The sequence below is a fragment of the Pituophis catenifer genome, unplaced genomic scaffold (assembly GCF_029215685.1).
Source record: "Pituophis catenifer annectens isolate HBS135680 unplaced genomic scaffold, rPitCat1.0.hap2 SCAF_10, whole genome shotgun sequence".
NCBI classification, from domain to species: Eukaryota; Metazoa; Chordata; class Lepidosauria; order Squamata; family Colubridae; genus Pituophis; species Pituophis catenifer.
The window spans coordinates 17,155,390-17,178,657 of record NW_027256890.1 but is presented as its reverse complement, the minus strand read 5'-3'; the positions used below and the strand labels follow the sequence as shown (position 1 = coordinate 17,178,657).

The 23,268-nt window shown below is 60.5% G+C and overlaps 1 protein-coding gene across 6 annotated transcripts; it reads left to right on the top strand.

Annotated features, from left to right (window-relative positions):
• The first annotated feature begins 1,505 nt into the window (after positions 1 to 1,505).
• ARHGEF11 (Rho guanine nucleotide exchange factor 11) lies at positions 1,506 to 22,940 on the top strand. 6 transcript variants are annotated; one of them, XM_070951151.1, is made up of 42 exons: positions 1,506 to 2,077; positions 5,494 to 5,526; positions 8,161 to 8,252; positions 8,608 to 8,706; positions 9,025 to 9,074; positions 9,224 to 9,281; positions 9,494 to 9,675; positions 9,767 to 9,838; positions 10,103 to 10,222; positions 10,383 to 10,437; positions 10,615 to 10,682; positions 10,780 to 10,917; positions 11,204 to 11,278; positions 11,512 to 11,613; positions 11,766 to 11,864; positions 12,061 to 12,103; positions 13,007 to 13,103; positions 13,300 to 13,422; positions 14,082 to 14,102; positions 14,561 to 14,696; positions 14,798 to 14,897; positions 15,109 to 15,138; positions 15,599 to 15,725; positions 15,918 to 16,097; positions 16,350 to 16,397; positions 16,676 to 16,863; positions 17,065 to 17,211; positions 17,618 to 17,697; positions 17,789 to 17,914; positions 18,094 to 18,211; positions 18,294 to 18,472; positions 18,547 to 18,622; positions 18,809 to 18,976; positions 19,108 to 19,195; positions 19,469 to 19,576; positions 19,661 to 19,755; positions 19,911 to 20,084; positions 20,223 to 20,528; positions 20,901 to 20,990; positions 21,653 to 21,897; positions 22,018 to 22,216; positions 22,293 to 22,940. In XM_070951151.1, the coding sequence occupies exons 1-42, from the start codon at positions 2,049 to 2,051 to the stop codon at positions 22,349 to 22,351; spliced, it is 4,623 nt and encodes a 1,540-aa protein (XP_070807252.1). In that variant the 5' UTR covers positions 1,506 to 2,048; the 3' UTR covers positions 22,352 to 22,940. The 6 variants fall into 6 exon arrangements, with proteins under 6 accessions (XP_070807252.1, XP_070807251.1, XP_070807254.1 ...); XM_070951150.1 differs by having other exon boundaries at positions 10,615 to 10,691; XM_070951153.1 differs by lacking the exon at positions 5,494 to 5,526 and having other exon boundaries at positions 10,615 to 10,691.
• Positions 22,941 to 23,268: the final 328 nt, after the last annotated feature.

The window sequence follows — 23,268 nt, the reverse complement described above, 5'->3', positions numbered from 1 at the left end:
CCGGCCCATTGTGAGGAGCACTTCCTGCCTGGGTGGCCTCTCCTGGCACCAGCCCCTCCCTGGTTTTCCAGCCTGGTCTGCAGGCAGGCATTCTCCAGGTCAGCCTGTTGGGGAGCAGAGCAGGCACGTGGCTGGGGCTGATGGGCGTTGTAATCCAGCCTCCGCCCACCCCAAGACTGTAGGCCCTGCCTCAAACGGCCTCCTTCCACCCCTTCTGCCCACCGGCCTCGGAGGACCCAACTTTGCCTGCAGGGCCCCCAGGGGCCACCTGGGTGCAGGGCTGGGAGGCCGGCCCTCCGGCCACGACTGCCCCTGCGGTGCCAGGTGCTGCCTCGCTTGAGCTTTCCTGAAGGAGCCAGCTCTTGGAGGCCGCCCTGAGCCTTTCGCTGACCCTCGGCCGGGGCACAAGGGGGAGACGGCCCCAGGGACACAGAGGGGTGGGGTGCTAGGGGCCCCTGGTTCCGGCCTGGGCTGCTTTACTGAGACTGTGGGGAAGGTCTTGGTGGTAGGGAAGCCAGGAGCCAAGCCTGGAAACGGTGGGGAAAGGTAGGGAAGGCCCTCTGCACGTGCTCAGAGGGCCCACACCAGCCTTTCCCCCCTCCCTGAGAGGCTGGCTTGATCTGGGGTTCGGAGGAGGTTGCTTGGGACAGAAGGGCCGAGGGGACCCTCCGGAAGGAGCAACACCCCCCCCACTCCCCAGGGGTAGCTCAATCGCAGCCCCCTCGGCCCAGGAAAGTGAGGGAGAACGACAGCGGCCCCTCTTGGGATGGGAGGCCACCAGGAAAGCCCAGGGCGGCGGTCGGAGGGAGGGGGCGCCTGGGTTGAAACTGCCACTGCTCCTCTAGGGAAGGGGGCTGGGGGGGCTACTGCCAGCCGGGGAAGGAGGCGAGGGCGCGGGGGGGGGGAGTGCAGGGAGGGCGCCGGGCGTAGCTCCGGGGATGCGGGGGGGGTCGCCTTCCGCCTCTGCAGCAGCGCCGGGAGGGGGGGCGGCGGGGGAGCCCCCTCCCACCTGCTGCAGAGGGAAGCCTCCCGCAGGAAGGAGGGCGGGGATTAGCCGGAGGAGGAGGAGGAGGAGGAAGGCGACCGGAGCAGCAGCCGCCGCCGAGCGAAGGAGCGGCCGGGCGGAGGGAGGGAGGGAGGCGGCGGCGGTCGGCGGTCGGCCGGGCAGAGACGCGCGGCTCCCGCTGCCCCTTCCGCAGAGCCGGCGGCGGCGTTGGCAGGCAAGGCAAGGCGGGGCGGCGGGCTGGGCGAGCCCGGGGCTTTGCGCCGCAGCAGGCCTCGCCGGAGCCGTGCAGCCCCCCAGTGCGGGCGGGGGGCGGAAGCAGCGACCCACCCGGGACCCTCTGCAAGGGGGAGGGGGAGGGGAAGCGGGGGGTCTTCCCGGGAGGCGACGCCCCTCCCTCCCCCCCTCCCTCCCCCGGCCCCCATCCCCCCCCCGCTGCAGGCCGCGCTGACCCCCGTCTCCCCTCCCCCCGCAGGAGGAGCCCCCCGGCCCCCCCCCCCCGAGCAGCGCCGGGCAGCGGAGGCGGATCCCCGCCCGGACTTTCTCCTCCTGGGCGGCCGAGCGGAAGACGGGAAGCCCCGGAGCGGTTTTCCTGGCTGGCTTCGCGCCCCCCCCCACCCCCTCCGCCCGCCCGCCTGCCCGCCTGCCCGCCTGCCTGCCTCGGCCGACAGATGCCCTGCTGGTAAAAGTGGATCATCCGCTGTTTTGATCTGCTCGGTCTTTAAGATCCTGACGGGGATCTGCTGGCCCCCCCGGCAGCCTTTCTGAGCCGGGGGGGGGGGAAGAAGGGCCCCCTCCAGCCCGTTCAATGTAGGCGTCAGATCTGCCAAGGACCCTCCTGCAAAAGGAAGCAAAGGAGGCCTGGGCACCGCGACGGTGGGGGGGGGGGCTGCCTGGATGCCCCCCACCCGGGATGGGGAAGTGACTCCTTCTGCAGCTGGTGGCTGCAACGCACCTTCCTCCTCCTCCTCCTCCCTCCTCCTCCTCCTCGCCAGCCGAAGAAGCAGGGCCCTCCGCCTCGGGGTGCTGGACTTGACTGCAAACCATGAACATGCGCCCCCCTGCCCTGGACAGGTATGCCGGGCGCTGTGGTGGTGGGGGGCTGGGGGGCTTCAGCTGGGCTTCCTCCTGTCTTCTCCCTGGACTGGACATGGATGGGCAGAAAGGTGGCCCCCGTGCCTTGGTCTCTGCCTTGGCATCTGTCTGGGAAGAAAATCTCCCTTCATGCTCTGACACCCTTTGCCTCCCCCCCCCTTTGGTTCTCGGGTGCTAGGATGCCCCCCCCATGGGTGGCTCAGGCTGTGTCCTGGTGGCCCTCGTTCAGGGCCCACAGTCAGGGCCAACAAACAAGTGTACCTGGTGCCCAGGGCCTGCTGGGTGCAGAAATATTCCAGGGTGGACTGCGGATGTGGGGGAGCTCCCTGCGGGCAGAGGTACAGGACCAACGCTGACCTCCTTGGCTCTGACCCGGTGGGAGGAGCTGCTTTAACCCTGAGGTTTGTGGCTCAGCATCTCACGTAAACATAAAATAGTGGCTTGCTCAGCACAGCCCTGTGAAGAAGAGGCTGCTTAGCAGGAGGTGGGACTCGGTCCTTCAGAGAGGGGGAGTCCCTGCGTGGCCTGTAGCCATTGTGTGGCTCCCTGGCTTTGCCTTCCTCCAACAGTGCCAAGCCTGTAGCCTGGGCCCTCCTGAAGTGACGTTGCCCCACATCTAACCTAACGTGGTGATCCCTTCTCCGCAGCTGAGTGGGCAGGAAGGTTTTCAGGCAAAATGCTGTGTGGCCGGTTGTGAGTAATTTAAAAAAAAACAGACTTGCCGTCAGTGAGCACTGCAACATGCTGAATCCTCTGGGAGGCCATAAATTTATTAATTTTTATTTCAGTATTGGTCCTCCACCCTCCTAGTCTGTGTCAAAAGAGAGTCCCATGTTTTGTTATGTTAAAAAGCACCATCCTCGTAAATTGTGGCAGCAAGTAAAGCTTCTGCAGAATTTTGATCTCGTGGTGGTCTCTCATCCGAGAGCTTCCTGGCTTTCCGACTCTGCTTAGCTTTTGCAAAATCAACCATGGCTAGCAAGCTGCTGCCTCTGGAGTTGGCATTCCTCTCTCGTTCAGTTCACACAACGTTCAATAGCTGGAAAAACGTGGCTGCTGAGCTGAGCTGCAGACTTGGCAGAGAGGCCCCTACGGCAAAGTCTCCAGGACTGACATTTGGGGTGGGGGTGGGGGAAGCAGACCCAGAATCGGCCCCTAAATGTGGCATGTCACCAGGAGGGCAAAGTTTGGAGCCTCCAGCATGTCCGTCTTGGAAATCTGGAGTTTTTGTCATTTTGTTCTTCAACTGGTGGAAGGCCGGCTGAAACAGCTTTTGTGGCAAAAGAGCCACGATTCCAGAAATTGGAGAGGCCGGAGGGTGTTTGCAGCCCAGGAAATCCCTTCTGGATGGGAGGACTCTCATCTTCTGGGATCAGCTCCCCCCCAGGGGCCAAGAACCTGAACGGCCTTCCCTGCGGCCTTCCATGTTGTCGTGTCTGCAGGAGCTTGGGACTCACCCTGCCCGAGTTCTCCTTCCCCGGGCCAGCCTCCTTCCAGATGTGCCGGACTTCAGCCCCCACAATTCCCAGGCAGCTGTTGGTGGGGAGGCATTGAGGACACGTCCTGGGGATCGAGTTTCCAGACTGGCTCTCCCCCGAATGAGGCCATCGTGTGGTTAGTGCTTGTTTCGCTTGGCAGGATGTGTGAGCTCAGCCAGCGGTGAGGGATCCTACAGGCCAATGCTAAGGAAGCCATCATGGTGGCTCTGTGTGCCCGTGTGATTCCCAAGATGTGTTGACACCAGGGATGACCTGAGAAAGTCCTTCAGTTCCTCCCTGGACCCTCCCACAGATGTGTGTGTGTTTAAATCTGTTTAGAGCCCCAAAGACATAACACCTCCAGGATGGAAGATGGAAGAGGCAGGACACTTCCTGCTTGTGCAGCACCCCCGCCTTGCCATCGGCCCCTGCACCATGCTGCAAGCCCAGTGTGTGTGTGTCCCAGGAGTGTGCTGGAGGTCTCCCCCAGGCTAGTTCTGGACACCCCCATTGCTTGAGACTGCTGAGTGTCGCTTTCCCACTGGACAGAGACAGGATTTCTGAAAATGCAACCCCCCCCTTCCAAGACACAACACTAGTGGGATGGGGAGTGGGGGGGGGAGGGAAAGGATGCTGATCCCATGGAGGGAGATGTAATTACCCCTCTCTGCCTGTAATTGTGGTTGTTGGCCGACTTTCCGTCTTTGCAGAAATCTGCTTGCTGCAGCGGAGCACTGGGGCTGAGCTGTACTACCCACCGCCCCCCCCCCCCCACTGTCTGGATGGGGCAGTGTTGCTGCTTTGCAGTTGCCCCTCTTGTGAGGGGATCGTGTGCATGGGAGGAGAGGCTGCTTTGAGGGTCTCCCTCCCCTTTCTGCATGAACCCCCTTCGCTGTACAGGGGTCAGATTGGAAGATGTCCCCGCTCTTGGAAGTCGGGCCCCTCTTTGCATCCGTTGGCTCTTGCTGGTTTTCTGCCCCTGGAGGGGTGGGAGCAGAAGGCTTAGAAGACTCCCGGGGTGTTTTATTTTATGGCTATGCAAGATCAGGAAAATTCAGAGTCCTCTTTGCTCCTCAGAAGTGGGGTCTGAATTGCTGGGCGTTTAAGAAGCAGCTTCTTTGTAGCATGTGCCAGTTGAATTTTCTTAACAAAAAAAAAAAAAAACTTTCTCGGGGGATTCAGCATGGCCCCTCCTCCCAGTTCTGCTTCTTTTTATCCAGAGGCAGAAATGCTTCTAGTCCTCATGAACTGAAGGTATTTAAAGCCGCCTCCCACCCTGTTTCTGTTTCCGGCTTGCTTTCCTCTCGTTAGACTTGGTGGGCTAAGGGAAGCGGGACGGTGTGCCTGGGGCTTTGGCCTATGTCTGGGGTGCCCGGGTGGTTGGGGCTGCCATTCTTTGGGGTCCCCCTGGAGCTGCCTCTGGCACTAGCCATGAATCGGGCCTGGTGAGCAACCCGGGGACCTACTGGGTCTTCCCTTCATTTGAGCGAAGGTCTGTTTTTTGTCCCCAGAAACGCTTCGCTGTGCAGTGGCCAAGAGCTATTTTTAGTTCGGCTTGGGTTTCGAGCAGGAGAGTGGCAAGGCTGGCAGTGGGCGGCCCGACGGGGGTCTGCGTGCTCTGGGTTTGTTTTTTAAGGGGCCGAGAGCAGGAAGCATTCTGTACGAGCGCAGAAACCCTTTGGCCTCGCTGGTCCTGTTTGCAGATGGAGAGAAATGGGGGGGGGGTCCGTGGGTTCTGTGGAAGGCAGCTCCGTCCGTCAAAGAAAAGCGATTTGGGCAAGAGAGTCTCTCAGCCCAGGGCTGCCCTGTGCCCCTCTGCCTGTTTTTCACGCCCGCCTGTCTCCTCTTCTCTTTCTCCTTCCATGCTGCCTCGGCCGCTGTCCCCTTCTCTTTCTGTTTTTCTCCTCTTTACGCCAGACGCGCCAGTAAAAGGCACCCTCGCTTGCCCAGGTAAGACACCCCCCTTGTTGCTGGGGTTCCTGAGCCGAAGGGGGGCTGCCCCAAACAGTCACTTCTCCTTGTTGCATCTCCCAAAAGACGACTCGGCTGCAAGCATGTGGGTCAGCCGTTCTGCTCCTCCCCTTTGGCTGCTGTCTGTTTCCAGCCCCCTTGGCCAGCCCTGGAAGCAGATGCCAGTCTCCCCTTCCCCAGGTCATTGGCAGAGAACTGAGGCGGGGGCACCAAACGGCCACCAACAGATCTCTGGGGGGCTTGGAGAGACCACCGGTGTCAAGGCTGGTGCGAGGGCGCTCTGGACCCGGTTGGTCTCAGCCAGCTAGCCCCACGTGGGTCAGTTGCTCAGATCAGTAGCTGTGGGTCCATTATTTCTGGAGCGGCTAAGAATATGGCATCTCCTTGTTGCCCTTTTTTCATTGCTTTGCCATCCATCCTGCCATTGGGCATCTATTCATCGATAGAAATATTTATTTTATTTTATTATTCATATTTCTATGCCGCCCACTCTCCGAAGACTCTGGGCGGCTTACTCCAAAGACAGTATACTAAATAGCATATTCCCCCCAACAATCTGGGTCCTCATTTTACCCACCCAGGGTAAATAACCCCAGGGGCAGGGCAATCTGGGGGCACTGCCTTCCTGGGCAGGGCAAAGGAGGCTTGGGGGAGGGGGAGGTCTCCCGTGGGGAGTTGGTGGAGTCCGGTTGATGGTCCACCTCCTGCGCTCTTGGCAGCCTCAAGTCTCCTCCCTCGTCCCTGCTCTGGGGCGTGGCTTTTCACCTTTGGGGTCCTTAGCGGGCAGCGCCCCCCCCCATGGCGCAGGTCAGTGCAGGGGTCTGATGCTCATAGCAAGCGCCTATGCCTGCGCCCCACATGCTGCTGGGGGTCGAGTCCTGGATGCCAGAACGGGCCAAACGAGGGTTCCCCTTTTCTTGTCTTTTCATTTCGGCTCCTTTTATTTTACAAGAGTTGGCATTGCTTGGTGGGTGCTCAGTGGGTGGGGAATAAATGTCTCCAGAGCTGCAGGCAAGAAGCAGCTTCTGATATTCGAAGCTCGAAGCCTCACATGCTGCTTGAAGGATGGGTTGTGGAGTGTGGGGTGTGTGTGTGTGTGTGTGTGTGGCCACTGGTGGGGCCCCCCAACCCTCACAGCTGAGTTGCTCCTGAACGGGCTGCAGGAGGTCAGGTAGAGCTGAGTGTAGGACTTTGGCCTGCAGAGGAGATCCCTACCGCCTTTCCCAGTCCCTTCAGGTGAATGGGAGAAGTCCTCCAAGTGGCATTTGCCTTTTTGCAAACAGCCGGCCAAGGAGGCCAGTCAGGCGGCTTGCTTGCTTTCAGCAGATTTCAGGCAGCAAATTTTGAAATAAAAGGAAGTCAGGAGGACAAATCTGGAGTCTGCTTTCTTTATTGGATTTACTGGCTCCACAGGGGTCACAGAGGGAGGCACGCAGGCGACTGCAGAAATAGAAATAAATCCAGAGTTATAGTAGAAGCCCAGCTAAAAAGTAGATTGGACCAGCGGCCTCTTTTAATGCCCAGTGGAAGGGATGGGTTTGGCTGGTCTTTGAAGGGCCGGGCACATGGGGACTGCAAAATGGACTCTAAAGTCCTCAGGAGGGGATGGGCTGCAGAAGAGTTCTCCCACGGATCTCCACGCCTGAGTAGGAACAAGTCTAAGTGGCTTAATAATGTTTAATAAAAATACAGCAGGCAGAAGCCAAGTCTAGTCAGAGGCCTGAAATGCATTGATTTAAACGCCTAAGAAAACTGGTGGCCTTAGATAGAAAGCGTCTAGGCGTTGAAGTCCACAGTTGCCAAGGTGGGACACCCTTACAGGAACGAAGACAAAGAGGAGGGTGAGATTGGGGGTCAATCCCCTGGTGTTGGCGCCCCACGGAGAGACTCTGCCTAGGGCACAAGGGCCCACAGCTCCTGCCCACTCGGCTGCGGGCATTAACTCTCCATTCTTGTTTGTCTTCCTGCACGTTGCCGCTTTGTGTTGTGCCCTCCTCCGTCAGCCCCATTGCCGCCTGGTAAGATCAGACGCTCCTCGCCCTGCCTGCCTTGGCCCTCCAAGTGCCCCTCTTCCCCAGTGTGCTCTGCCTGGGCTGGCCTGGGTTTGCCCCCTGAGCGTCTCGCCCGTGGCTCCTTGGCCCCACTGCTGGCATGCTGCAGCCTTTTCCCAGGCTTTCCTTGGCTCCCCAGGATTAGGTTCTGCTCTGCCCAGGAGGGAGACGGAGGGGGCAAAGCTACAGAAGGTTGGGGGGGAACCAGCCAGCACCCCTCCACCCTTGCAAGTCCGGTCAAAGAGGAGATGGCTTCTTGAGGTCCAGAGCTTCTAACTTTGGACAAGATCAAGCTGCCTCTCCTCCCCATTGGAGGAGGAGGAGGAGGTCCATTTGACCTTTGCCCCCAGGCTCGGGCAGAGAGCTCAAGCCCCAGGACCCCCTCCTGAAATTCCTGCTGACGGGTCAGTCTGAGATTCCAGGCCTTCAGATTTGCTGCTCCAGTTTCTTCCTGGCCTCCAGTGGGCCCTGTGGGGAGGAAATGGGGTGTCGGGGGAGACCCTCACAGTGCAGCCAGGGTGATGGGCTGCAGCCTTGCCTTCCCTTTTCTCTCTCCATCCAGGTTGGGCTCCCTGTCTTCCTTGGGTGACTCAGCTCCGGAACGGCGCTCGCCCAGCCACCATCGCCAGCCCTCCGACTCCGGCGAGACCACAGGTGCCTCTTTTGCTCCTTTTGGGCGGGGGGGGGGGGGGCGCTGAGAAAGCAGAGTTTGCACCGGGGGCTGAGCTGGCAGGGGGAGCAGTGGGGGTGGGAGTCTGCAGCATGTGTCATTGGGGGGGCTGACACCTTGTTCCCTGCTCCAGCAAGACCCGGTCCACGCCCAGCCCTGCCAGGGAGGCTTCCTTGCTTAGCCCTGGGTCTTTCCTGGGGGGAAATGGGGGGGGAGGAGGAGGGGGGGGAGCGCGTGCTAGAGTGGAGGCCTTTCACTATGGATGCAGCACCGATGTCCGGAGGGTCCCTCCCGGGAGAAAAGGGGTCCGGACCAAAGGGGCCTGGCTTGCCTTGGCAGGGCTGGTCCAGCGCTGTGTCATCATCCAGAAAGACGAACATGGTTTCGGCTTCACCGTCAGCGGGGACCGCATTGTGCTGGTGCAATCCGTCCGGCCAGGTGAGGAGAGGCCGTGGGTGGGTGGGCTCCTGCTGCCCCACTGCCCCGACTGAGCTGTCACCGTGAGCGGGTGGGAGGACAGGGAGGAGTTGGGCAGAGCTGGGCTCGGAAGGCAGCTGGCAGCTCCGCACCTCTTAACTGGGCAGGTTATGGGGGCTGCTCCCAATGCCTCTTAAAGGCCCCCCTGAGCAGCCTTCTCCCTCCCACCCCCGGCTTTCCTACGCAGGACTCCCCATCTCCTTTCTCTTGTGCCTTCTATCCCCTCCCCACCTCAACCCTCCCCCCCATGGGTTCCTCTCTCTGTGGTTGCCTCCCCAGGCGGAGCCGCGATGAAGGCCGGGGTACAGGAAGGCGATCGGATTGTCAAGGTGAGCGGTGTCTCCAAGGGCTGCCCCAACTGTTGGCCTTCTGCTGCCCCCGTCTCTTTATAAATAAATGTGGGCCAACTTGCAATCTCACCCCCCCACCTCCCCGGTGGCTTCTCTGAGCCTGACCTTGTTCTCGCTTTCCCCGGCAGGTGAATGGGACCGTGGTCACCAACACCTCCCACCTGGAAGTGGTGAAGCTCATCCGATGTGAGTGGGCAGGGCTCGGGAGGGCTGGCCTTCAGCGGTCTGGGGAACCTGGAGCCGCAGCGGCTGCTTGGCACAGAGATGGAGATGGGTCCCCCACAGCTGCCTCGTCCCCGGAGGCGTCCTCCGTCCCCCAAGAACCGTCCACGTTTGAAGCGGCTGAAGGTCTCCCTGTCCTCTCTCTGCTTCTCTCTTCCCGCCCTCTGCTCCCCAAGCTGGTGCTTACGTTGCTCTCACCCTGTTGGGTTCCCCTCCTTCGTCTTTGGGCTTCCTGGGATCGCAGCACAACTGGCAACAGGCAGGCACCCCGCAAATCACATGCACCTGGCCCCCGCCACCGCCACCACCATTGCCGCCGCCTCCCCACCGGGTCACCGCTGGGCCAAAGCCACCCCAGGTACCACCGAGGTGCAGAGGGGGCCGAGTCAGTTCTGTGGGGGCAGAACTGGAGACCGGCACTCAACTCTCTCTGGCCTTGCCAACTTCAGGACCCAGAAGTCCAGAAACATGCAACGCAGATCCTCAGAAAGATGCTGCAGCAGGAAGAGGCCGAATTGCAGGTGTGGGTCGAAACGCCAGTGGGTCTGTGCTGGGCTCTTCCGAAGAAGCTTGGGTTGGGTTCACTGCAGGGGCAGAGTCTGGGTCCTTCTGCCTGTCCCCCACCCCCCATCCATTTGGTTTTACTGACCGAGTAGCAGCAAGTGGGAGTAGTAAGGCTGCTGAAAGACTTGCTGTGGTTTCCCAAGGAAAGGAGCCTTTTGGAAGGCCTCCCATTTTGTTCCCAAATAAGCCTATGACACCCCCCCCCCCGGCTTTCTCCTCAGCGATGTTACGAGATCTACAGTCAGAATCCCGCTTCTTTGCTTGAGGAGCAGATCGAAGGGGCTCGGCGGAGAGTCAGCCAGTTGCAGCTCAAAATTCGGCAGGAGATGGGAGAGCTGGTGGTGAGCAGGGAAGGGGGCAGAGCAGCTGGCCGAGAAGGGGGGGGCTCCTTGACTGGGCTGGCTCCCTGAAGGCCTGCAGGGACTTGGAAGAAAGAGGGGTAGTCCTTGGGCCTGGCTATGGAAGCGCCAACGGGGCTCTCTCCCACCCTCTGCCTCCCAGGATGCCCCCCGGCTGCCCAGTGATTCCGGCTCCTTTGGCTCCCGGGTGACGGACGGTGAGTTTTGCTGCTGCCCCTTTTGAGAATCGTAGACTGGCCAAGTGGGAAGGGCCCTCGGGAGGCTTAGAGCTTCCGCCTGCTGGTTCTCGGGGAGCCCTTCGGGTGTTCCCCTTCCCCTCCTCTGTGTGCCACTCGTGCCCACTTGAGCTGTGGCTTGTCTTGGTCTCGGTGCAGGCGGCCTCTCCGTTGACTCCCAGGATGGCGACAGCGGCCTGGACTCGGGCACGGAGCGCTTTCCTTCCGTGAGTGAAGTAAGCACAGAGGGGCTTCTCCTTCCCGTGTTGCCAGGGAAAGCGCCTGTGTTTGCTGACCTGAGAATGCTGATTTCTCTTGGCACAGATCTCTCTCAACCGAAACTCTGTCCTTTCCGATCCTGGCCTAGACAGTCCTCACACCTCGCCCATTGCCGCCTCGCGGCTCTTCATGCACCATCGACGCCAAGGCTCCGACACCCCCTTCTCGCCCTCCACAGAGCAGGTGAGGGCAGGCAGGGCTGATCTGCAGAAACTCTCCCCCCCCCCCCGAGGGTGGGTGGGGAGAGCAGCCCTCGCTTGCAGTTCTTGCAGTCTGGTCTTGAGCCCCCTCAGACGGTGCCTTCTGCTTCCTGCCTCTGTTTGATGTCTGAACATGGAGGTGTTCAATGGCGCAGACGTTTCGTGGCTCTCCTCCTCCTCCTCCTCCTCCTCCTCCTCCTCCTCCTCCTCCTCCTCTTTGGCACCTCCGTCTCTTTTCTGAGTAGATTTTAATCCCTTTTTCTTTGCAGTGTTTGGATCACATGCTCCGAACTTCTATCATCGGCCCAGAAGAGGATTACGACCCAGGATACTTGGACAACGAGGTAGTGTGCTTTCTCTTTCTCTTAAAGTCAGTTCACGCCATTCTCAAAAGGACACCCTTCAGCCCCCATTTGAAGTCCTCCAGCAAGGGGGAATCTGCTGTTCTTTGCAGCTTTTGCTGAGAAATGCCTCCGAAAATGGGGCGCTCCCTAGAGGGTCCTTGAGGTGCAGGGAGGCCTAGCGGGTGGGGGGGTTTGTGTACTCTTGGCTGAGCATCTCTTTCCCCCCATCGCAGAACGACTCTCTGTTCCAAGATTTGGGGAAGCTGAAGACGCGGCCGGCTCACCTAGGAGTTTTCCTGCGCTATATCTTCTCTCAAGCGGACCCAAGTCCCCTGGTAACCGTCCTGGGGGATCCCTTTCCTTCCCTGGGGCTGGAGAAGTGCCCCATTTTGAGTTCGCTTCCTTCCCCTCCATACCTGATGCATCTTTATCAGCTTCCTCTCGTTTCTGGACCTGCTATGACGCTTCCGTCCTTCTCTCCTTGCAGCTTCTCTATTTGTGTGTGGACGTTTACCAGCAGATGAGCCCCAAGGAGGCCCGGGCGCTGGGCAAGGACATTTGGCACATTTTCTTGGACAAAACTGCAGTGAGTGTGGCCAGTCACCTTCCCCACATCCTGCTGCTTTTGGCACTCCTGCTGTGCTCACACCTGCCCTATGTGTGGTTCCTCAGTGGGGCGTGGGTGGGGCGGCCTTAGGAAAGGGAGACGCCACCCTCGGTGCAGTGGAACATGCAGAAGTCCCCATGAGTGGTTACCCTTGTGTTTTCTGCCCCTCCTGCAGCCCCTGAGAGTCAAGGTCTCCGATCAGCTGTTGGCGGAAATTGGTGAGTCCATGTTGTGGCCCGTCAGCGGCCTGTGCAGTTAGTAGCTGATTCCGACAGCGAGGAGGCTGGTGTGGTGCTGTGCCAGCAGCCTATGCAGCTGGCGCTCGAGTCAGACAATGAGGAGGCTGGAGAAGATGTGGTGCCAGAGGCGGGGATTCAGCCAGGGCCTTCAGAACCTCCAGAAGCTCCCATAAGTGAAGAGGAAGAAGAGGAGGAGGAGCCTCTTCTCGATGCACGGGCGCGCAGAGCTGTTAAAAGGCAGGAGTGGCTCCTCAGGAGGAAGTCTCCTCGAGAGTAAGGCTTGGGGCTAATTGGCCACTCCTCTAGCTTATTTAAGGAAGGACGACGACTGATGCAATTTGCAGGAAACAACTTCGTTCCTATTCCTTCGCATCTTGATTCCAGAAACGTTTGATTCGGCTCTTGTTTATCTCTTGTCAGTTTTCCTGCAAATTGCTTCTGGGCATTCTGCCAACCACAGTAAGATTACGGTTATCTGAAATATTGTGCCTCAGAATTGAGTTATTATTCTTTGGATTCTTGTCGGCTGTTAATGAAGTTAAATTAACAGCCCTTGTTCAGAAAAGACTAATTTAAACTGTACTTGTGTTCGAACAACTACTAAGGAAGCTCAGTAGTAGTCCTTAATTAGTAAACTAAGGTTTGTACGGACTTTGTGTGTGCTGCGTTCTTTGGGGTCCTTGGCTGGGGCAGAACAGTCTGCACGGAGCCCAGGCTGGCTAAGGTGTCCCTCTGCAGGAATTCTGGGGGGCTGAAGGGTGGCTGAGTAAAGGGCAGGAGAAGGTGGCTTCGGTGCTCTGCTCTGAGGTCAGAGCTGCCTCTGTGCCCCCTCGGGCTTTTCCTCAGCAGCCCACCCACCTTCTGCTTCCTTGTGCCCTCCAGACGCTCGCCTGCGGAATGGAGAGGATGCCCAAAGTGCTTTCTTGGAGGTTCAGGAGGCCGTCATGCCTGAGATCCAGGAGCAGATCCAAGATTACAGGTCAGCACCATCCACCCTTGTGGCAGGTCTGAAATAATCAGTGGGCCCATCCAAGGGGGCCGAGGCCGAACCCGGGGAAAAGCAGATTGGATGGCCCTGCAAATGGGAGTTTGCTCAGGACACCTAGTGATGTTCGGTTGGTCTCCGAGAGGGAGGGAGAACCTTTGTGTGGGCCCTCTCTTCTCTGCCCTTGCAGGACAAAGCGTACGATGGGTCTGGGGAGCCTCTATGGGGAGAATGACCTGCTGGAGTTGGACGGGGAGCTCCAGAAGGAACGCCAAGTGGCCGAGAAGCAGATGGCGCAGCTGGTAGATATCCTGTGAGTGCCACGGGCAGGCGAGAGAGGGAAGGGTCCGTTGGGGCCGAGATAGGGGTCGGCCTCTCTGGAAGAGTGTTTGCCTCGAACTGCCTCTGGAAATGCCACGCTCAGATGCCAGATGGGCTGGCCGGGGCTCAGCCCAGATAAGAACTCGTCATCTAGAGCAAACGCAGCAACTTCAACATCCAGAATTCATGCCGTCTGAGGAATTCAAGTTCTCACATCTTAAAGCTGCCAAATTTGAGGAACATTGTCCTGGACCAGAGATGGCGAACCTTTTCGGCACTGAGTACCCAAACCGGCACGCCTGTGTGTGCGCGTGCCAGAGCCCTAGAAACCCAAAGGCCGCCTGGTCGTCTGGTTTCCGGTGCCAGCCAGCTGATCTTCACGTGCGCCGGAGCCCCGGAACCTTGGAGAGCAGCTGGCCGGTGCGCTGGCCTTTGGGTTTCCGGGGCTCCGGCACACACAGAGACCAGCTGGCCAGCACGCATGCGCACCCCGGAAACCTGCAGGGCCGCTGGGGATGGCACGCATGCCCACTTCTGGCACTCGTGCCGTAGCTTCGCCATCACAGTCCTAGACTTAATGGGCAAGGAAAAAACGGGATGCCAGACCAGCTTAAGGAGGGGTCTGACGTAATGTTTTCTTTCCTACTTTAGATCCAAATATGAAGATCGGAGGTGAGTGTCTCCTCCGAACTCAGGACCTCTTGTGATCCTGGCCTCTTTTTAAGTGTATAATTTCTGTTCAGTTCTTCATATCGTGTAAGTTTCAGGAAAGCATCTTAAAAACTTTAAGATAAGTAATTGATTGCTGAAAAGTTCATTAAGATTATCCCTGGTAAATTATTAGTTTGCTAGCTTGCAGTAACTATTTGGGACCTATTCAAAAAAGAATCTGGTCTCTATTCTGGTGAATATCCTGGGCTCCCTCCCAGAATGCATTTGGCATTCCTTGGAAGGGCTTGAACGAGAGCCAACCTGGGCCAGGGCCTCTTCAGGACCACGGGGAGCTCCATGAGGACACAGACGTTGCTCCCACCGGAGACACAGGAGCTGGGAGGAGGGGAAGGTTTCAGAGGGCTGTGCTGAGGGGCGGAGCTCCAGCCAGACTGCCCCCCCCCCCCGTCTCCTTGCAGTTCCCCCATGAGCTTTGCCCTGAAGACCTACATGATCCACATGGGGATCTGCCCTCGGGAGGCTCGGCCGGCCAGCGTTGTGGAGAAGTCCCAGGAGAAAGACAAGTGGCTGCCTTTCTTCCCCAAGACCAAGAAGGTGGGTGGTGAAGTCGGAAAGGGCGGGACCCTGTACTCCTCCCCCAACCAACCTTGGCTCGGGGGCACCCTGACCCGCCTCTCCCTTTTTTGGGGCCACAGAGCAGCAGCGGCAAGAAGGAGAAGGAGACCACAGTGGAGGACAAGAAGCGGAACCCCATCCTGAAGTACATCGCCAAGCCCAAGAGCTCCTCTCAGAGCAGTGAGTCCCCCGGGGGAGGGGGCGGGTTGGGGCCTTCCTGCTTCCTGCAAATGGCTCCCCTCCCCACTTACCAGACCCCACCCCCCACCCCAGACCCCCAGGCTGGCCGGGCGGATCCTGCTGCCGCCTCCTCCCCCCTCTTTTTCATTTGGCCCCTCCCATCAGCCCCATCAGCCTGGTTTTGACATCCCATTTCTGTTTTCCTTTCCAGCATTTCATGTCCCCCTGTCCCCCGTTGAAGGTAAACACGACCCCTTCTCTCTCCCCCCCCAGCTGGCCCCCCTCCCCTTCCCCCTGCTGCTTTCACAACCAGGGAGGGTGTGATTCCCCCCCCCCGCAAAGGTGGCGATCATAGCTCCCAGGACCTGTATTCAGGCCCCCCTCCCTCTGGACAGGAACGGGCGTTCCCTCCGCCTTCCCCATTTGGGCTTCTACAGTGGCTGCGGATGTGGGAATCCAGGGAGGCCATTGGCTGCCTCGCTGCGAGGGCACTTGGGGGCCTTCGGGCAGCCGGGTCTGGGGGAAGAGGAAAGGCCAGGGCGGGGCTTCTCCCTCTATCCACCTCCCGAGAAGTGGGCAGAGCCCAGGACTCGGGGAGCCTTTGTCGGGGTCTGCAGCAGCTCCTCGGCCCCCTCCCAGTCCAGTCTCTTTGGAGGGCCAGGCTCAGTGGCGGAGATTCTTAATGGCTTCCTCTTTGACAGTTAAGCCCGGCAACGTGAGGACCATTATCCAGCATTTTGAGAACAGCCAGAACCACGACGGCCAGGAGGCCGGCCTGCAGCGCCTTTCCACAGGCAGCTTCCCCGAAGACCTCCTGGACTTGGACAGGTGAGGGGCTCGGCCAGCTTTGGCCATGGTCCTTCCTCCTTTGGGCCAGCCTCTTTCTCTCATGACCACCAGCTCCGAGTCTCCCTGGCTGCTTTGCCCACTTGCCGGTCTGGGAAACGGTGGCGTTGTGGGTGGGGAGAGGGGTGGGTGCCTGGTGATGCCAAATCCTCAGCCTCCTCCCCTTTCCTCCAGTTCCAGGGCTGAGGTCCGGTTGGGCCGGTCGGAGAGCCTGAAGGGGCGGGAGGAGCTGAGACGGCTGCGCAAGGCCGAGAACGTCCCCCGTTCCCGCAGCGATGTCGACATGGATGCTGCCGCGGAAGCTGCTCGGCTCCACCAGTCGGCATCGTCCTCTGCCTCCAGCCTCTCCACCCGGTAACATGGCGCCTCTTTGCAGAGGAGTGGCTTCGTGGCATGCCCGTGGCATCTTCCCAGTGTCCAAGCCCAGGGGAGGCCAGCTGGGTGTTGCCCCTCTGAAGGGAGGGCAGAGCGTGGGGCTATTGGTGAAAGGAATGGGGGAGGGAGGAGTGTTTCCTGCTGAGCACAAGGGAAGGAAGGGGGTGACGGAATTGGGGGTGGGAGGGATGCTTGACCTGGGCTGATTCTGTGATGTCTCCCGGTCTCCAGGTCCCTGGAAAACCCCACCCCACCATACACTCCCAAAATGGGGCGCAGGTGAGTGGGAAGAAGACCAGGGGCCGGGAGAGATTTCCCCATCTGGGATCAGGGGTTCACTTTTAAATCCAGCAGCTGTAGATAGACACCCCTACCCCAGGCAGCCCAGTCCCCATCCTCCTTTTTCCATGGGGGTGGGGGGATCCTTGCTTGGTTTCCTCCCTTTTCCCCTCTCCTCCTAGACTGAGTGGATAGAGATCTGCTGCCAGGGGTATGGGGTCTGGGACACCTGCCCTCTTCCTCTTGGGGCCCAGCCTGACCCCTTCCTGTCCTGGCAGGAGCATCGAGTCGCCCAGCCTGGGCTTCAGCTCAGAGGCCTTCCTGCCCCACTTGCTGGAGGACGAGCTCGGACAGTTCTCGGACCTTGAAATGGAGCTGGACTCCCAAAACTGGCAGCACACGGTGGGACGGGAGGTGGCTGCCCAGCTGCCTCAGCGGGAGATCGATCGCCAGGAGGTCATCAATGGTGAGGGAGGAGGAACTGGGGGGGGGCAGCTAGGTCCCTGGGGGGGGGTGTCCTCAGAGAAACCCTGGGGATGGCCTGTCCCTTGGGTGGAGGAACAGAAGTCAGCTGGGCCCTGAGTCGCTCCCTGACCTGGCTGAGTTTCCAAAGGGCCCTTGGGGCCCAGCTAGATCTGATCTGGTCCACATCGCTCCCCCCCCCCAGAGCTCTTTGTGACCGAGGCCTCCCACCTGCGGACGCTGCGAGTGCTCGACCTCGTTTTCTACCAGCGCTTGAGGAGGGAGGGGCATCTGTCCCGGGAGGAGCTGGCTCTGCTCTTCCCCAACCTTCCGGAGCTGATCGAGATCCACAGTAAGGCTGCCCCCCCGTCCCTTGGGCTCCGGGGGTCCCGCTGGATGCAGCTGTCAGGGGACACGAGGAACGAACAGAGCAGACAGAAAGTCACGGGGAAAGTTTGGAGGTGGTTTTCCCTGGACTGGCAGGGTGGACTGCCGCCTGCTGTCCCAGAAGGGGTGGACGCCACTTTGGGTCTCTTCGGGCACCGAAATGACGGGATGGGGTCACAATGGGCTGGGCCTGGGGTGTTGCTGGGCTCTCCTCCGGGGCGAATTCAGTAGAAGGGGATTAAAGAGCAGCGTTAACACTGAGTGGGGCTGAGGTGGGGGAGAGAGGTGTGTTTGTGTGGGGGTGCCTTTCCTCAGGAGGGGGTGGGGGGCTTGGCTCCTCTTAGTCCGCCCCACCTTCTCTTCCTCCCCAGACTCCCTGTCGGAATCTATGAAGAAGCTGCGAGAAGAGGGGCCGGTGGTGAAGGAGGTCGGAGACCTGATGCTTTCACGGGTGAGCCACTGAGGGGGGGCCCTTGGGGCCTGGGTGGGAGTGGACCTTGCTCCCAGGGCGACCCCCATCTCCTCCTCCTCCTCCTCCCTAGTTCGATGGGGCTGCGCTTGAGGAATTCCAGCAAGTGGCTGCGGAGTTCTGTGCCTACCAGTCCATGGCGCTGGAGCTGATCAGAACCAAGAAGCGGAAGGAGACGCGCTTTCAGCTCTTCATGCAGGTGGGGGACCCTCAGGGGGCGGGGAAGAGCCGGGGGGGCGGTTGTTGTGCTCAAGGGAAAAATCGATGGAGGCGGCCGGAAGAGCACGTATGAAGTGCCCCCCCTCGTATCGCCTGGTTGCCTGGGACTCATGCGGGCGGGGGGGGCACCCACCCATCCCGCTTTGTGCTGCTCCCCAGGACGCCGAGAGCCACCCGCAGTGCCGCCGGCTGCAGCTGAAGGACCTCATCATCTCCGAGATGCAGCGCCTGACCAAGTACCCGCTGCTGCTGGACAGCCTCATCAAGCACTCCTCAGGTGGGCGTCCGCTCCCCCGCAAGACTGCAGCCCCCTTCCCCTCCCCTCTGCTGACCCCTCCCCTCTGACTCCTCTCCCACAGCACAGACTGCGGACCACCGAAAACTCTGCCGGGCCCGGGACCAGTGCCGGGAGGCCCTCCGGTACGTGAACGAGGCGGTCAAGCAGGCGGAGAACCAGCAGCGCCTGGAGTCCTATCAGAAGCGCTTGGATGCCACCTCGCTGGAGCGGACCAGCAATCCCATCGCAGCGGAGTTCAAAGTAAGCCTAGCGCCTGTGGAGGGAGGGGGTCCCTGTGTGGCCCCAGCTGACCGCTTCCTGCCTGCCCTGCCCAGAACCTGGACCTGCGAGGCCGCCGGATGATCCACGAAGGGCCCCTGCTCTGGCGCATCAGCAAGGACAAGACCGTGGGTCTGTAGGGGCCGAAGGGGAGGGGTCTCTTTGGGGGGGAGGAAGGGTCTGGCTGGCTTTTGAAAAAAAAAAAACACCCGCCTGCCGCTTTTCCTTGGGAAAGGAAGAGGACGGGGGTCCCTTTGCTGGGGTGGGGCAGGCATGCTGAGAAGGCTGCCCATCCGTCGTCCCCCCCCCCCCCCCCAGACTTGCAGGTGCTGCTCTTGGGGGACCTGCTGGTGCTGCTCCAGCGGCAGGACGAGAGGCTGGTGCTGAAGTGCCACAGCCGGACGGTGCTGGGCTCCTCGGACCCCAAGCAGACCTTCAGCCCCGTCCTCAGGCTTGGCTCCGTCCTCATCCGCTCCGTGGCCACCGGTGAGCCCGGCCCCCTCCCCAGTGGGGCTCAAGAGCTTGGCGGGGGCTTCTGAGGCTGGGGTGTCGTGTGTCTTGGGCGGAAGGTGGAGGTGCTGAGCACGGCCCCCGCCGGCCTCTGCTTCCCTCTGCAGACAAGCGCGCCCTCTTCATCATCTGCACCTCCGAACTGGGCCCCCAGATCTACGAGCTGGTCGCCTCAACCTCCCTAGAGAAGAACACGTAGGGGAAAGGGGGGGCAGGGGGGGCACTGGGGCTGCCCCACGGGGAGGGCGGGGGGCAAGAGGAAGAGCAGGCTGTTGTTGGGTGGGTCTTTTTGGGGGGGGAGGGAGCCCCCAAATTCAGCCTGAACAAACTATGGCTGGCTGAGGGACCCCGGGGTTTACAAGGCCTGCTCAGGCAGAAGAACTAAAGCTGCCGCCTCCCCCATTCTCCCTCCCCCCCTCCCCCATTTCAAGGGGCTCTTGAGAAAAGTCTCCTGCTCTTTCCTGGCAGGTGGATGGAGCTCCTAGAAGAGGCGGTCAGGAGTGCCACGCAGAAGGCCACGCTGCCCCCCCAGCCCCACACCCAGGAGCTGTGTCCCCACCAGCCGGCCCCATCCAGGTGGGCGAGGGTCCCGCAGGAGGGGGCAGGAAGGGGAGGGCCGGGCCTCTCTTCCCACATTGGACCTCTCGTCTTTCTCCGCAGCTTCATCTTCCCGGATGCCGAGATCGGCCCCAGGCTGGGCCAAGGGAGCAGCCCCCCCGGCTGTGACGCAGAGGAAGAGGAGGAAGGGGTATCAGGTAGGCAGTGGCTGCCGGAGGGGGAGAGCTTTGCAGGGGCATCTGCTCCCTTCCTGCCCCTGTTTGGCCAGTTCTTCCACACTGGATGGGAGGAGGGGGCAGCTCTTCCTCCTCCCCTCAAGCTGCTTCTCAGGCTACCCGCTCCTCCTTCACAGATCACACTCCGACCGAAGCCTTCGCAGCCGAGCGGCTGGAGGCTGGGCACCCGGACGAGGAGGAGGAGGAGGAAGGCAACCCACTCACCACACCTCCGTTGCCCCCTCTGGAAGAAGCCCCCCCTCAGAGGTTTCCCTGCTTGGAGAGCATGGCTGAATCCGCCCTGGGGGACGGTAGGTGCCCCCTTATCCAGGATGCACGCCAGGGCCAGGCTGTGCCCCCCGGGGGCCTCCCGCTGTGCTTGGGGGCTTGGTCGGTGTGGATGGGACTGAAGATGGCTCTTCCCTTCTTCTCCTCCCCCCCCCCTGCAGTGGAGACCCTGCGGAGGCTGCTCTTGCACAGCTTCCTGCCCTGCCAGGACTCCGAACCCGAAGATGACCTGACCCCCACCCCTTCGGGGATCGGCCACAACCGCCACTGGGGCTTGGCATCCGCCAGCGAAGAGGAGCCCTCGAAGGGCCCCCACGCGTCTGCTGTCCCTGTCCTTCCAGAGCCGGACACGGGCCCCACAAGCGATCCAGGGCCTGGCGAGGGCCTGGAGGAGGTGGGGCGCCCTGTAGTCCAGGCAGGCGACGAGCGGTCTGAGACTCCGAGCTGCTACCTGGTGGTGCGGAAAGGTAACCGCACGGAAGGGAGGGGAGAGAAAGGGGTGGCAGAGAGGAGTGACGGGGCAGCAGCTCCAGGGCCCTGGGACCCCCCCCCCCTTGGTGGCCCTTGGGGAGGGGCTGGGCACCTTGGCTTGATCTGCAGCTAGTTACAGCTGGTCTTCAGAGCCCCTTGAAAGAGCCACCTCCCCCCTCCTTTTCCTTTTCTGCTTCCTCCTCGCCTGCCTTTCGCTCCCTCTGCTTGCCTCTCTGCTGCTTTCCTGTGGGTGACGGGCTGGAGCCTCCTGGGATTCCCAGTGGTGACCATTGTTGTTTCTCCTCCCCTCCCCCAACTCCCCCTCTCCCCCCCCACACACTTTCTCTTTCCTGGTGTCTCTTGCACAGCTGAGGTGGAGGGGAGTGAAAGTGCTCGGCTCTTGATGGCGAAAGACAGCCAGGCGGGAATTGAGGCTGGAGCCCCCCCTAATGCAGATGGTAAAGACCAAAACTAGAAGCCCCACCCACCCACCAGATTGTGCCAAGGACTTACTTCTGTGCCCTTGGGGGGGAAATCAGGGCCACTCTGGTCCCTGAGGCTGGGGGTGGGCGAGGGAGGGAGGGAGGATCCTGTGCCGGGGCTGCCTTTGAGGCGGGCGGGGGGTGGACAAGGGGGCAGCACCCTGCAGTGTTTGTTTCCCTTCAGCGCTCTGGGCTATTTTATTTATTGCTTAAATTCTTACAACCGCTACCTCACCCGTGTGACTCTTGGCAGTGCACACAAACACACAAAGGGGAACCCACCACCACAATTGAGACTATTCAAGCACTGAGAGTTGCGTTTTAAGCAGGGACGCAATTCAGAAGCAGCAGCAGCAGGCACCTTCCTCCCCAGGTGCTTCTCGGGGTGCCTTTCCCAGCCTGGGCGTTTTGCACTTCGACAGGTAGAACAGCGGCCTGGCTGGGCCCCAGGGGCTTGAGAGTTTCAGGGTGTTCAAAAGTCTGGCGTTGCCTACACTTGCAGCGGATTTGGCCCAGCTGGAGCAGTTGGAGGGGGAAGCAAAGGAACTGAAACACAGCTGGGGCCTTTCAGGGCCGGGAGCCCCTTCCCCAAAACAGGACCCTCTGAGTTGCCATCTTCCTCCTCTTCCTCCTTCCAGGAAACACTTTCTACTTAAGCCTGCCGGCTGACTCTAAGGAACCCCAAGCAGGTGCCGAGAGCGTTGGGGAGGCAGTGGGTGCTTTGAGCTGGGCGCCATCTGTGACTCCAGGGGTGCCTTTGCCCGGCTGCCAGGAGAGCACCAGGGAGACCCCGGCAAGGGCACCCAGCCAGCAGGGCATGCGGGAGGCGGATGCCATCTTCCAGACAATACAGCAATTGACCCTCAAGCTGACCAAACTCAAGGTGAGCCGGGATGTGTGAGGGAGGCAAAGTGGATGGGGGCGTTGCATGGCCAGAGAGGGGATGGGGGGGCAGGGAGGGGTCCTATCTGCCCCCCCCTGCAGCTTTCTTCTCCCCTTGCAGGACGTGGAAGGGGCATATCAACAGCTGCTGCTTCGGCAGCCAGCACCAAAGGGGTACTTCACCAGCGAAGCCACACCTGGGCAGGGAAGCGCATCATTGCCAGAGCTGAGTCGGATGTCGCCCAGCACCCCCCAGGGGTCCGGAGTCAGCCACCCCTCTCTGCCCTCCTCCCCACAGTCCCCGGTGGCTGCTAAGCCTGGTACGAGGGCTAGAGGGTCCCGGTGCCCCATCCCTGCCCGCTGTCCACCTGGGGACTGAGGCCATTGTCTTTGCAGATGTGAACGGGCTCCCTCTCGCCCTGCCCAACGACGGCTCCCAGGAAGTGACCCTGTAGGGCAGGAGGGCCTCCGCCAAGGAAGGAAACGCGCCTCCAGGCGATGCCTCCTTCGCCCTCCCACCCCTCCCGGCCTGTGCTGAAGATGGGAGGAGGCCGTGGACGGGACCGGGAGCTGCCTGGGTGAAAAATGGCGAAACTGAGGAGGAAGCAGAGAAAAGCAGGACTCTGCCTCGTGGGAAAGGACAGGCGTTGGCTTCGCATGAACTGTTCTGTGGAAACATCCCCAACTGGAGCGAGCGAAAGCAGACTTTCAGCTCTTTCCCCTGCAACGCAAGGAGCCCCCAGCCCTCCGCTGGCTGCATTTGGGGTTCAGCCCTTCATTTTGTTCCCTAGATGAACGGATGGCGTGGTTGCACGTTCGGGTGTGCGTGAGAGATGTGTAGACACACGCACGCCCTGCACAGGACAGCGGGCGTATATTCTGTATCATTGCACTTTTGTTTCCCTTAACATCTCTCCGTGGGGAGGAAAGTCTTGCCGGGGGGGGGGGGGGGGGGCTGCTGCCCTCAGACCTTCTCATTGGGTATAAATATGTATGTATGTGCATTGAGGTTTTGTAAATACGATAGATGGTTGTTTCCCTGTGGCTGCTCTTTTTGTCTCCATTCCTTCTTCCGAGGGTCTTTGCTGAAGGCTCTGGCCCTTCTGGGGCTGGGAAGACCCCCCTGGCCGTACTTGCGGAAGCAGTTGGGCTGTTGGAAACCCCCCCCCCCCAAGGCGACCCCTGGCTCTTCTCAGGCAGCAGCCAACCGGTCCTCACAGGCCCCTTCCAACCCCTGGAGTTTTTATTTTACTGCTTTCAGCGCTAAAAGATTTTTCAACAGAAAAAAAAAGAAAATATTCTTCAAGCTCTTGCATGTGAGAGAGGCCTGTTTTTTGTTTAAAAGTGGCAGGTTATGGAAGGGCTGAGGAAG